Source organism: Trichechus manatus, unplaced genomic scaffold (assembly GCF_000243295.1).
Source record: "Trichechus manatus latirostris isolate Lorelei unplaced genomic scaffold, TriManLat1.0 scaffold00117, whole genome shotgun sequence".
Lineage (NCBI taxonomy): Eukaryota > Metazoa > Chordata > Mammalia > Sirenia > Trichechidae > Trichechus > Trichechus manatus.
This window is the reverse complement of record NW_004444053.1, coordinates 6,490,458-6,503,935: the sequence shown is the minus strand read 5'-3', so window position 1 is coordinate 6,503,935 and position 13,478 is coordinate 6,490,458. Positions and strand designations below refer to the sequence as shown.

The 13,478-nt window shown below is 40.3% G+C and overlaps 1 protein-coding gene across 4 annotated transcripts in view; it reads right to left on the bottom strand.

Annotated features, from left to right (window-relative positions):
• The window catches only part of DNM3 (dynamin 3), a 717,102-nt gene that overhangs the window by 457,809 nt on the left and 245,815 nt on the right, over window positions 1–13,478 (bottom strand). For all 4 annotated transcript variants that reach the window (XM_023738465.1, XM_012557752.2, XM_004384112.3 and 1 more), the window contains exons 8-10: window positions 6,623–6,758; window positions 4,028–4,095; window positions 443–581 (exon numbers count right to left, since the gene is read on the bottom strand). In XM_023738465.1, the coding sequence (XP_023594233.1) occupies window positions 443–581; window positions 4,028–4,095; window positions 6,623–6,758 (343 nt within the window). The remainder of the gene's footprint in view (window positions 1–442; window positions 582–4,027; window positions 4,096–6,622; window positions 6,759–13,478) is intronic.

Below are 13,478 nucleotides of genomic sequence, written 5' to 3'. Positions count from 1 at the left end.
CCTACTTTACCGTGAGGAAATAAATTTCTCTTTGTTAAAGCCATCCACTTGTGGTATTTCTATTATAGCAGCACTAGATAACTAAGACACCTTCTCTTAACAATTACCGCATCTATGTACCATAGGAAAGAATCCGTTTAGAGCATTCACATAGTTGTTCTAAAGTGATTTTTAACTGTTTAAGACAAAAGAAAAAAAAATTAGCTGACTAAAATATTCTCTTTCTGGTCTAAGCCAGTGAGATAGAATGGAATTATAGAAGACAATATGCTCTTCTATCATGAAAGCAATTCCCACGCAGTACTTCCCACAATCCTTCCTCCTGGGCAAACAAATTTCTATAACAAAGTAAGGGGTCAAGGAAAGAAGGTCATGTTGCAGGGTAGGAAAGGTGGTGAAACCAAGTAGTTACTTGTAGAAAAGTTAAATAATTCACACTTACTTTTTTGGTGCATTTCTTGACAGTGTTGATTAGTTCTTGTATTACCAGATCTACACTCTTCAAAGAAGGCCCTTTCAGCTTCACAATTTGTTTTTTAACTATTGCTTCAAATGCCATATCTGGAGTAAACAACCCTGTCCTGAATGGAAGGAAAAAAGCAACATATTAGATTTTAAAAATTAGTAATATTCAATGATCTTATGAAAAATATTTAAAGTTAGATGCTACTTAAAGTAAGCACGTAATACTCAATTTTAAAAGTTACATAGTGACTTGTTCTAATCACAGTACCATTTATGATATCTTTAATACTACTATTCCATAATAAATCCCAATCTATGGAGGATTAACATTACCTAAAAATAGTGCCCAAAATGTTTTCGTGGCATGTAAAGTGGCTCGTAACCGATATTTAACTGTGATTTGTCTCATCTCACTGTTTTACAGTAATAACAAAGAATGCTACAATTGGAATGGTGTCCTAAATTTAAATTCCTATTTCTAAAGTATTCCAAAAGCAATCTTTCTACGTTTTGAGGATTACCAAATAATCCTCACTTTTTTGCACACTGAAATAGCAGAGTTCCTAGACTACACAATCTATTCTTTCCAGGAGAGCTGCATTATAGGGAGCTCAGCAGTTCCCAATGTGAGGTCCTCAGGTCTTGAAGGTAGAAGAAGGTAGTAATGAGGATCCTAATTTTAACATGATTAATTAAAATTTTAATAACTAATTTTAATATTCCAGGATACCTAAACTAAATTACAAATTTACAAAAATAACAAATGATAACCAAAAAAAAAAAATAAGTGTCTTTCCCTCTTGGCTGGAATTAGTTCAAATGGGTGTCATAACAATGCTTATCTCGTGCTAAGCAGAATCCCAGAAAAGCAATTAGATGTATCTTTGATTCATAACAGGTGAAAACCACTACTTGAATTGAAACACAAGGCCAACAGAAAAAAGCTACAATATGAGGGATCCCTGAACCCTGAGCATCAGCCATGCCTAAAGACTTGCAGGTTCAGTCTTTGCACTTGGTCCTTCCCATGCCTAGATCCTCCTTCTCTTCCCATCTCACCTGTTTGATTAACTTCTCTTCCTTCAACACTCAATTCTGTGTCACCTCTTTTGGGAAATTTCCTTAACATTTCCCTTACCCCAGCTTTATTCAATGCCTCCTTTTATCATTTACTTAGCACCCAGTGCTCACCTCCACTTCTAACTATATTAATCATAAAACAGCTTACACTGTAATTTCTCCACACTGGATAAAGAAGAAAACCCAAACTGTTCAGTCTGACATTAAAATTCTCCCCCATCTGATACTTATCTTCCTTTATAATGTTATTTTTCCCCTCCCCTTTCATGCACCCTATGTTTCAGGTAAACTGGACCATCTGCCTTTTCACACACATATTCATACTAATATTTTATGTCTTTGTGCTGTTCATTTCACCCTTCTCACACTTTCAACCTGTCCAAATTCCAACTGTACTTCAAAGCCCAGATAAAAAGCAACCACTTTCTACAGTTCACCTTCTCCAATCCTGTTGCTGAGAAAGTCTTCCTTCTCTGAACCCCAACATTCTATTTTGCATTGCAGTGTTCTGAGCACATGTTTTAGTTCCATTACTGTACTGGTAAGGAGCCCCAGTGGCGCAATGGTTAAGCACTCAGCTGGTAACCAAATGGTTAGCAGTTCAAACCCATCTAGCAGCTCCATGGCAGAAAGATCTGGAGATCTGTTTCTGTAAAGATTATAGCCAAGAAAACCCTATGGGACAACTCTAACCTGCCACATGGGGCCACTGTGAGTCAGAAATCTACTCGAGGGCACCCAACAACAAAACAACAAGTACACTGGGAGGGAGCATCATTAACACATCTATCTTTGTGTGCCCCACAGGACTGTCTCTATCCCTTGTTCAAGGTTGACATTCAGTGTTAGCAGAACAAGGAAGAAAACTAAAACATCTGTTCTCTCAGGTCCTTAATGGGCAAAGATGGGTTCTATCAATCAAAACTCTGACAGAATCAAATAGGAAAAAAAATTTCAAATTTAATGTATTTAGGAACCTAAGTAATCACATTATTAGTCTGCCTTATACTCAAGACACTGTGCACCTCTTATCATCTTACAGGCAAATTAGCCCCAGAATAATAGCCACAACTGGTCTTCTTTGTTGGTATACATGCAAATCAGAAATCTACAATACTGAATTACTAAGCTTTTGTTATACTTAACAAAAATGTACCTGGTAAGGGGTTTTAAAAGTTAAGCAGAAGTACCATATTTGGCTAAGTAAAAATCCCTTATGACCCCAAAAATGTGATTTGGTTCCACTTAGGGTCAATCTTTGCCCTTTCAGGTTCTGTTCCCAACACAGTCTCATTTGCTCTTTAGCCAGAAGCTGAAACACAACTGACAATAGAAAGAGGACACCTCCTTCATATGAAGTCATCTAGGAAGCAGGCAACCTAAGTTTATTAACATGAACTCAGGACACCTCATTCTAATATTGTTGTTGTTAGTTGTCATCTAGTCAATTCTGACTCATGGTGACCTCAAGTGTAACAGAGAACAGTGCTCCTTAGGGTTTTCACGGCTGTGACTGTGTTCAGAAGCAGATCACCAGACTTGTCTTCTGAGGTGCCTCTCAGTGGGTTTGAACCGCCACCCTAGTGTCAAGCGCTTAACCATTTGTGCCACCCAAGGACTCTTGTAATTTAATACACGTTCAATTAAACAATGTTTAGCCTTCTGTACATGAACTCAAGACATGGGTTTTAAATTCATCTTTTCACATCACAGTTCTTTGAAGACAGTAAACTAAAATAATTCTATGTTATACAAGAGGAAATTCGGGTACTAGAGTTACCCCCATTCCACCCTCCCAGCCTCATATCCCTTTGCACTCCTATCTACATTCTGAACTCCAGTCAAAACGCATGACTCCTGGCTCCACAAATACATGCTGCCCTTCCCACCTCTATGCCTTTGCTCACATGGCTCCTAACACTTGAAAGGCCTTTTTTCTATCCTCCAGCCTCAACAGCCTCCATTCCATCCTGCCATGCCCTCACTTCTCATTGCATCCCCACCCACCCCATACAAATGCAAACACACACACACAGACAATACACCTTTGACTCTTGAAATCATTCTTGCTCTCTAAACAGGCAAGATTTGACTCAAAAGTTACCACTTCTATTGATCTTTTCCAATGACACTCTACAACTCTTGGCAAAATTAATCTGTCCTTCCTCTGTGTACGTAATGACTACTTGTGAGCATGTCGGGCCTCTCTCACTACAACGTAAGATTACTGAGAACAGTCTTGCTCATCTGTATCTTCCTGATTGTGCCAAGCACAGTGCCTTGAGTGCAGGGTTTTATTATGTTTTGAACTGAAAAAGACTATGACAATATGAGAAATTACTATTGAACACAAACTGAGATTTCCTATTTCTCACTCCCACCTCTGTTCAGATGACGAAAAGGTTACTTCACTAGCCATTTATAAACATTGATTTTCTTTTGGTAGCTTGAACTGAAGACAAGAAAAATGTGAACTACTTGCCTGATGCCATGTATGTTTTTGATTGCATAGCTTATTTCTCTTCGCAATTCTTTCTCATTGAACTCCATCTGCAGACGCAAAAAGAGCCATGGTTATAATACTTAATTCCTTTTGAATAATAACAGTGTTGAATATTAAAGAATGAGAATAACTTGACTTAGTTATTAATAAATGGATACTCATGTCTCTCCTAACTTAAACCCAGATGGTCAAAACATCTGTTTATACAAAGTTCAAGGCAGCACAGAACAGAAGGGATTTCTGGGAGCCTCAGTGCAGTGGATTTCTAACTCTTACAGATAAGGAGTGCTCCACATGAAGGACGCCTTCTGGACATAAATGTGGCCATCCATTTGAAAGTCATGATCCTCCATTCCGTTCCTGAATATACTAAATTTGATGGCACAAACAAATGCATAGATGAGTATGTCACCTGACAGGCAAAGCAGTACAGCTCCCCAGAGATTACCAATGGATGGCTTTTCTCCCTGGCCATTTTAACCACCTGAGTTCAAGGCCTCTTTATAAAAGCAAATTAATGATATTTTACTAATCTAACGTGGGAGAGATTGTTGTACAGACATTTCTCAGGAGTTCTAGATACGTAAAATTTATTTGTATGTAGATCAAAGTGTCACAGGGCTTAGGCCTGGAAAGGATATCAAGAGAACATTCGGTTGAGCCCCTGACTTCTGAGATTTAACTTCTCCAGCCTCACTGTTGATTCGTTGTCCCCCTCACGAGTTAAACCATAGAACAACAAGCTGCTTTAGTTCTCTACCCATGCTCCCTGGCTTCACAGTGCAGGCCCTTTTACCAGTCTTCTCTTCTGTCTGGACTACCTTCTCCCCCACCTCTCCTATTCCTTTCTTACTTAATTGCTCATCCTTCCAAACACAGCTTAGAAGCCAAGCTCCCTTACACACTCAGGCCCGGATTCATGTCCATGGACTGTGTTTCCATAGTATCCTGTACTGAAGTTTATCACATTACTTAGCACATTTTAATGAAATTATCTATTTACCCATCTGCCTCCCACACCAACATATAAGCATCTGCCTCTCTGCAAGTAAGGCAAGTAGCATAGTCCCTACAACTATGTAGCTGTCTATCAGGCATTTCACACTTAACATGTCCCAAACAGAATTCTCGATGCAACCCCCACCCCAGCTCTCCTCAGGTTCCCTCAGTTGATGGTCACCACCGTTCACTCAGTTTTGCAAGCCAAAACTTTCTCCCATCATTGATTTCTGTCTTTCTTCCATCTGCCATATCAGTCTAAGTTCTATTGATCCTACCTTCAAAATCCCAAATCCATCCATTTCTCTCTGTCATCTCTTTCCCAGAAGCATTTTACTGTGAAGCCAAAGAACCTTAAGCTTCAGGGCTTCTCCCTTGCACAAGCCCCTTCCAGGACCCTGGGCCTACTTGTGTGTTTCTAATTCTGTATTCTTTGTAATTCTGCATTCTTTTTCCTAAAACTGTATAAGCACTGTTGTTGTTAGCTGCTGTTGAGTCATTCCAACTCCTGGCAGCCCTATGTGTGCAGAGGAGAATTGCTCCATACGGTTTTCAAGGCTGTGACCTTTCAGAAGCAGATGGCCAGGCCTATCTTTCCAAGGTGCCTCTGGGTGGGTATGAACGGCCAAGCTTTCGGTTGGTAGTCCAGCACTTAACCATTTGAGCCACCCAGTGACTTCAGTATAAGCTTCAGGCTCCACAAAAACTGGATCTACCCCTGCTCTTGCCTTACTGTTTTCTTCATCCGACTTGTCTTCCTGGATTCACTCCAGCCCCTTTACAATCCAGCAGGCATAGTGTTGTTCTAAAATTATTAACCAAATGAGGTCATACCCCTCTTAAACCCTCCCATGACTTTCCATAGTTAAACATAAATGCCTCACCACAACCTAGAAAGCTCTGAATGGACTGAGTGAGCACTTCCTTCCTCTCTAAGTTCATTTCAGACCTATCTCCCCATAGTCAGCTCTGTACCAGCACATCTGTTCTTCAACTGCCATACTCATCTGGCTATAAGACCACGCCATAAGCTGCTTCCTCTGATCTTTCCACAGCTGCCTTCTTCAGGCCATTCTGGTCATGGTTTAAATGTCCTCTACTCAGAGAGACTTTTCCTGAACATCCCATTGAAAGTGGCTCACCCAGCCCCTCCCTCTCACATCATGCTACCATAATAATACTTGGTTATTTTCTTATTTTGTCTGTTTGTTAGTTTTCTGTCTTTCCTCAGTAGATGAACAAAAACCTCCTCTGTCTTGACCACTGGCACCTGGAACTCTGGCAAACAGTATATGCTCAATAAATATTTTTAAATTAATTAGACAACAAATAAATAACACAGGAACTCAGTTAGCATTTGTTGAAATTATCCAAAATGTGGTTAAATCCCATTAAATAAAATCAGAACCATCAGTAAGAAATATTTCTTTCCTGAATTTCATCACCTGAGTCTGGTTTTTTGGTTTGTTTGTTTGTTTCAAGAATTTAGACCCATACCACTCTTATAATATTGTATCAACAGTTACGGAGAACGGAATATGGAAATGAAGGGAAAAAATAACATTCAGTACAAACCTTTACTATCTCAAATGGAAAGCGTTCGTGGAAAATACGATTGATTTTAGCACCACCTGAGAGTTCCAGGGTATCTACTTGATCCCCTGACCCTTCAATTCTCTTCTCGAAGTCCACAGCAAATTGCTGAACCATCCTATAGTTGTGAAAGAAAAAAAAATTCAAGTTAAAGTAACAAGGCCTTGTACCTCTCGTTTTAATTTACTATAGTTATTCCTTAGAATCCTCTTCCTGGTGTTCCTAGTGGCACCTACTGGCAGAGTTAAAACTGCACTCTATTCAGCACTCAAAGCATGATTATATGAAATATACATTACTTAGATTTACTTCAGATATTCAGTTAGAATAAATATTTTAAATATTTTCATCATTAAATGTATTCTGTCCATTTGGTTGCAATCATGAAATGTTAAGCGGAGAATATTTGAATTAAAAATTAAAATTAAGCAATAAAACTTCATATAGAAGAGCCAAATGTACCACAGCTCCTATAGCATCACCCTCTCTTAATGTTCCAACTGCTCCAGTCAAGCCCCCTCATACTTCATAAGGTACTCTTCTTCCACCCACCATCCTAACCTCAGCCTCTTCTTGTTCTCTACACTCACCCTGGGTGATCCATGGTTGCCCACAGCTTCAAGTGTCATCAAGATACTGGTTTCTCCAAACCTCCAAGCTCTAGCCTATGTCTCTCATTGGAGTTTCTGGCCCATATACCCAACTGTCTCCTGGACATTCATCTCCTCTCAACTTTCTTGAACTCAACACACCCAAAGCTGAGCCCCTCAATTTCTTTTACTCCCAAACCTATTGATTCTTCTAAATTCCTGAATTCCCCCTCAGGTGGATGGTGCCACCAACCAAGACAGGAAATGTGGGGGATATCATGCACACCTCCTGCTCCCTCAACCCCATGTCCTGAGAGCCACCAAGTGTTGTTCATTTGACCCCCTTTACATCCCTCAGATGACAGATCTCTTTCTCTTCATCCTCCCACCACCCACCTTCCCCCAGCCCTACCTTGGTACAGCCTTCTTCAATTCTTGCTGGGATTACTGAAACCGCGGCCATCCCACTTTCAGATTTTTCTTTGTCAAGGTCAGACCTCACCCTGCCAGGCCAATGCAAACTTGTGACCCTTCTGCCACTCCACAACTGGCTCTAGCTTTGTTTTTCAATGGCTCCCCACAATTTAATAACTCCTTAACACATCACCCAAGATTCTTCATGGTCTGGCCCTGGCTGTCTCTCCAGCCCCATCTCTTATCACTCATCCACACTCACTTTCCAAGCTAACCGTACAGAAGTATTTGCAGCTGCCCAAATGTACCATCTCCCTGTGCTTTTATACTTGTTTTTCTTTCTGCTCAGAATGCCATTCCCTCTGCCTCTTGTTTCTTTACCGGGCTAATTTCTGTTTTTCAAGACTCAGTTCAAGCATTAATTCTAGGAAACCTTCTGTGACCCATTGTCCTACTCACCAGCACTCCTTACTGTTGCCCAGATCAAGGGCCCCTCCTTTGTTTCCTCAGCTGATTTCTAGCACTGCACTGAGCAGAGTATATGGCCATTGCCTGTTCATCTATCAGTCTCTCCCTTAAGGGAAAGGACCTTGTTTATTTCTCCCTGCTCAACATGGAGCCCTAGTGGCACAGAGATTAAGAGCTCAGGCTGCTAACCAAAAGCTCAGCAGTTTGAATCCACCAGCCGCTCCTTGGAAACCTTATGGGGCAGTTCTATCCTGTTCTATAGGGTCGCTATGAATTGGAATTAATTGACGTGACAGCAATGGGTTGGTTTTGCCCAACATATAAGACATACTCAGTAAATACTAGTTTAATTAATAAATGAATTGCCTTAAGATAAAACAAAAAACGCTGCTGCCGTTGAGTCAATTCCGACTCATAGCAACCCTATAGGATAGAGTAGAACTGCCCCATAGGGTTTCCAAGGAGTGGCTGGTGGAACTGAACTGCTGACCTTTTGGTTAACAGCAGAACTTAATCACTGTGCCACCAGAGCTCCACATACTTTAAGATAGTGGGTAAAAAAAAAAAAAAAGAAAGAAAGAAATATACTGTAGGAAGAAAATGACTGCTTGCATTTGTGATTACCAGGTTTCGAAACTATAATTTTAATATGCTGTTAATTCAAACTTCTAATAGGAAAAAAATTCAAACCATCTAAAACTTGCATCCTTTTATTCTCTTTCATGAAAATTATGATGAATTAAAAGTAACTGAAAATTATTTAGATCAGAAAAGCTGAAATATAATTGGGTTTAGCTGTGCTCATGCATATATTAATCTAATGCCTTTCTAAAATATTTGCAAAGGTATTTATGACATATACACTGAGAAACTTGGAAATTTTAGAATATTCATCTCCAGTAACTCCCTCCCCTAAACCCTACTCTCTAGCTACCTGGTCCACTTATCATCCTAGAACAAGCTGTATCAAAGTTCACACGAATCCTCTTGCCCTCCTCTTAGACCTGACAAACTCTCTCCATACTTCAGGGTCCCACTTGTTATGGACTGAACTGTGTTCCCCAAAAATATATGTTGGAATCCTAACCTCTGTACCTGTGGTTGTAATCCTATTTGGAAAAAGGATTTTCTTTGTTATGTTAATAAGGCCATATCAGGGTACGGTGTATCCTAAATCTAATCACTTCTGAGTGATATAAAGAGCAGCATTGACACAGAGACAAGGAAGCCAACACAGGGGGGAGACAGACACTGTAGGAAGATGACAGAGGCAGATGTATCTACAAGCCTAGGAACTTCAAGGGCTGCCAACTACTAGAAGCTGAAAAAGGAGCCCTGGGGGCGCAGTGGTTTGAATCCACCAGCTGCTCCACGGGAGAAAGATGGGCAATCTGCTTCCGTAAAGATTACAGTCTTGGAAACCTTATGGGGCAGTTCTCTTCTGTCCTATAGGGTCACTACGAGTTGGAATCGACTCAATGAGAACAAGCAGAAGCTGAAAGAAACAAAAAAGGACCACCCCCTAAAGCCATACACTGAATTTGGACTTCCAGCCTCCTCAACTGTGAGAAAATTATTTCTATCCTTTAAAGCCACCTGCTTGAGGTACTTCTATTATAGCAGCACTAGGAAACTAAGACAACTAAGACACCACTCAAGTATTACTTTCTCTGTGAACTCACACCCTCCCTTACATGTAACTGCTTCCTCATCTGAGCTCATTTCATACTTATCATAAAACACAGCATTTATTACATTTTAACCCAGTTAATTGTTTACGTGTCTATTTCCCCTGTTCTACTGTGAACTTGTCTTGTGGGCAAAATTCTTACTCATTTTTGAGTCCCCAGTAGATAGCACAGAGAGAGACACTGAATAGAATACACGAAGAGGCTGGAGGGAAGGAGAGAGGGGGGAAGAAGGAAACATGTCAGAAAGAACAAGGCAGTAAAGAAGGAGCTGAATTATGCCCCTACAAGGAAAGAAGCTAGCTATGTAAAATTCTATAATCTGAGTCCAAGGAAGTCACAGAGGCAAAACCCAGTCTTTGCAAGAAGAGTTTCAGCTGGTTGTTAAGATGATGATGTAAGGCCTAAACAGAAATCACTTTCTCTTTTCTGTAATTTGCAGAGTTTTTACGGGAGCTTAAACAAGGCCAAGAATAAAAAGAATGGTTAACTATGAAAGAGGTGAATCCAAGAAATAAGTATTTCCTCTTAGGATCTTAGGAGTTTAAAAAATGGGGCAACATAAGATAATGCACTTGTTACTTAAATTATTTGAGCATTTAGAAATCTTCCCACCAGGAAGGGAATTATATTTTGCATTTTACTTGCAAAATTAAGAGCATTTGATAGCAAGACTGCAGAGGGATAAAAGAGCCATAAGAACATCTGAGGTCCTCAAATAAGAACATATGAGGTGGGCCTCAGATATTCTAGATCATAAGCTGGTCAGTGGGCTCTTCTGTTTAACAGGGCCATGAGGAAAGTCACAGCACAGAGATAAAAGGTTAAGGTGAGGTTACAAGGTGAGGAGAGAGGGAAAAAACTTGGCAGACATAGTAGACTGGTAATTCTCTAACAACTCTGCTGTTCTACCCCAACACCCTTCAGGGATAAATCCAATGACCCAAGGATAAGAGCGGAAGATCATGAAGGAATAAAAAAATGTTTGGCAGTTTTCATATTTTCATTTTTGAAGAGCTACATTAAAATCATTACCAAAAAGGAAAAATAAAAGGTAATTTACATGTGGCCTTATTATCTGTGCTTTTTTAAATCAAATCCTTGGTTCTCATTCCACTGAAAAATGCACACAGATAAATCACATGAGACTTCCGGGCAACATGGCGCTATAGTCAGAAGCACCACACCATCCCTCCACAGCAAAGATAAAAAAAAACTAAGTCAAACAGTGTCTCACATCAATCCTGAAACCCTAAGCATCAAATGAAGAGATAAAGAACTCAGCCAAGCACCGACTGGAATAAGAAACTGACTGAGAACAGACAGCGAGGAGAGATACATGCAGAGGTCCCCTATCCGCCATCTTGGACTCCTAACAGAGATAAGTGAACAGGGGGTACTAGAAAGCCGCTTCACAGAGCTTCCAGCAGGAGGCAGAACAACTGGTAACCAACGATATACGCTTTCCCATTCCCCATCCTTCTTCATACCCACTCGGCCTTCTCTGCTTCCCGTGGCCACAGTCTCTTAGCCAGGAAGAACAGGTTTCACCCTGGTGTTGCTTAGATTCCACCCACCCGAACTGGCTGGCTCCCTGAGTGTCATTTGTTGGTTACTGGGGTTGCTTTTTTCTGCTTCTTTAGATTTCTTCCTTACCTCTCACAACCTCCCCCTCCTTTGTCTCAAATGCCTGGCTCCGTGTGCCATCTTTACTCTTTCCTGAAAGGCTATGAAACACCGCTCGACTGTGAAACGGCTTCTACCACCCTCGTGGGACCCCTGGGGCTTTTTGTTTGTTTGCTCTCATATGTTCTGTTTTGATTTGTTTGTTTGTTTGTTTTCTTTTTCTTTTCTCAGCTTGGGAGCCCCGTCTAGCCGGGCAGTACTGTGAAGCTTGGAAGCTACTCCCTTAATCTGCACAGATGCACAGGGACATCCCCAGGGGCACTTCTTTCTTCTTGTTTTTTTTCTTTTTGTTTTTTTGGTTTTTTCTTCTCTCTCTTATTACTTTTTTGTCTTTATTACCAGTTTCTCAATTTACTCACTTTTTTCTTTTTTTTTTATTTTTGTATTTTCCTATTTATCAGTCTCTCATCTCTCCACTCCAATAGCAAACTCCCTTAGCACTCTTTTTTCTTTGTGTGTAGGTTTTTGGCTCCTGTTCCTCTCTTCTCTCTCTCATCTTTCCCATACTCATCTTAGCTCCACCCATCACAATCTCTTGCCTCCTTCCTGCCTTCCTGCACCATGCGCTAAACATCACACTCCCAAGCAGGACAGGACACCACTGCACTGATTCCCAGACTGCACTGTCAGCCCTAGTACGTGCCATGAGCAACCCATTCCAGCAACTCCCCTTCAACCAGACCTGCCCTGCTGTACTGTACCTGAGTGACTCACCCTGCCCATTGGAGAAGAGGGTGGAAAGTATCGTGCCCACAGACGAGCAAACAACAAACAACACACATCTCCCCTGCACACACACAACCAAATAAAACAAAAAAGGGGGATGGAACAAACAAATCTACAATCAATAAACGAGGAAAATAACTACTGAATGCCCTAAAGACAGCACACAATATGAAAACATATACAAAAACAGGACAGAATGGTTCCAGTAGGCATCCAGAATAAAACACCAGATGACTTTCCAGCAGAAGAAAAGGCACACGAACTAACTGATAGGGAATTCAAATCTCTAATATTCAGAATTATCCAAGAGTCAAAGCAAAAAGCAGACAAAAATGGGGAAAAAATAGACAAACTTATGGAACAGGCAGACAAAGTCATGGAAAATACAGACTAAAAAATGGAAAAATTCAGGAAAATACTACAGGAACAAAATGCTAAAATAAATTCAAAATTAGAAATCATACAAAAACAACAATTAGAAAAGATAAACAACACGATTTCAGAAATGGACAGTGTTATAGAAGGGCTGAGGAGCAGATTTGAAACAATGGAAGATCAGATCAGCGAAACTGAAGACAAACACTTGGATACAACTTTGTTGGATGAAAAATCAGAAAAAAGAACAAAGAAAAATGAAGAAACTCTGACAAGTATGTGGGATACAATCAAAAGCAAAAATCCACAAGTGATTGGAGTTCCAGAAAGGGTGGGGGGGACAGAAAACACAGAGACGATCATTGAAGAACTGCTGACAGAAAACTTCCCCAATATCATGAAAGATGAAAAGCTGACCGTCCAAGAAGCTCAACGAACCCCATATAGGATAGACCCCAAAAGAAACTCACCCAGACATATCATAATCAAACTAGCTAAAACCAAAGACAAACAAAGAATCCTGAGAGCAGCTCGAGAAAAACAAAAAGTCACATACAGAGGAGAAACGATAAGACTAAGCTCAGATTATTTGGCAGAAACCATGCAGCCAAGAAGGCAATGGATTGACATACATAAAACCTTGAAAGAAAAAAATTTCCAGCCAAGAATAATACATCCTGCAAAAATCTCATTCAAATATGATGGTGAAATTAGGTCATTTCCAGATAAACAGAAATTAAGGGACTACATAAAAACCAAACCAAACTTACAAGACTTATTAAAGGGAGTCCTTCAATCTGAGAACAAACAACATCAGATCACAGGCTGAATACACGACACAGGATTGTACTAGCCAGATACCAACCTAGGAAATGAACTCTTAAGACTACC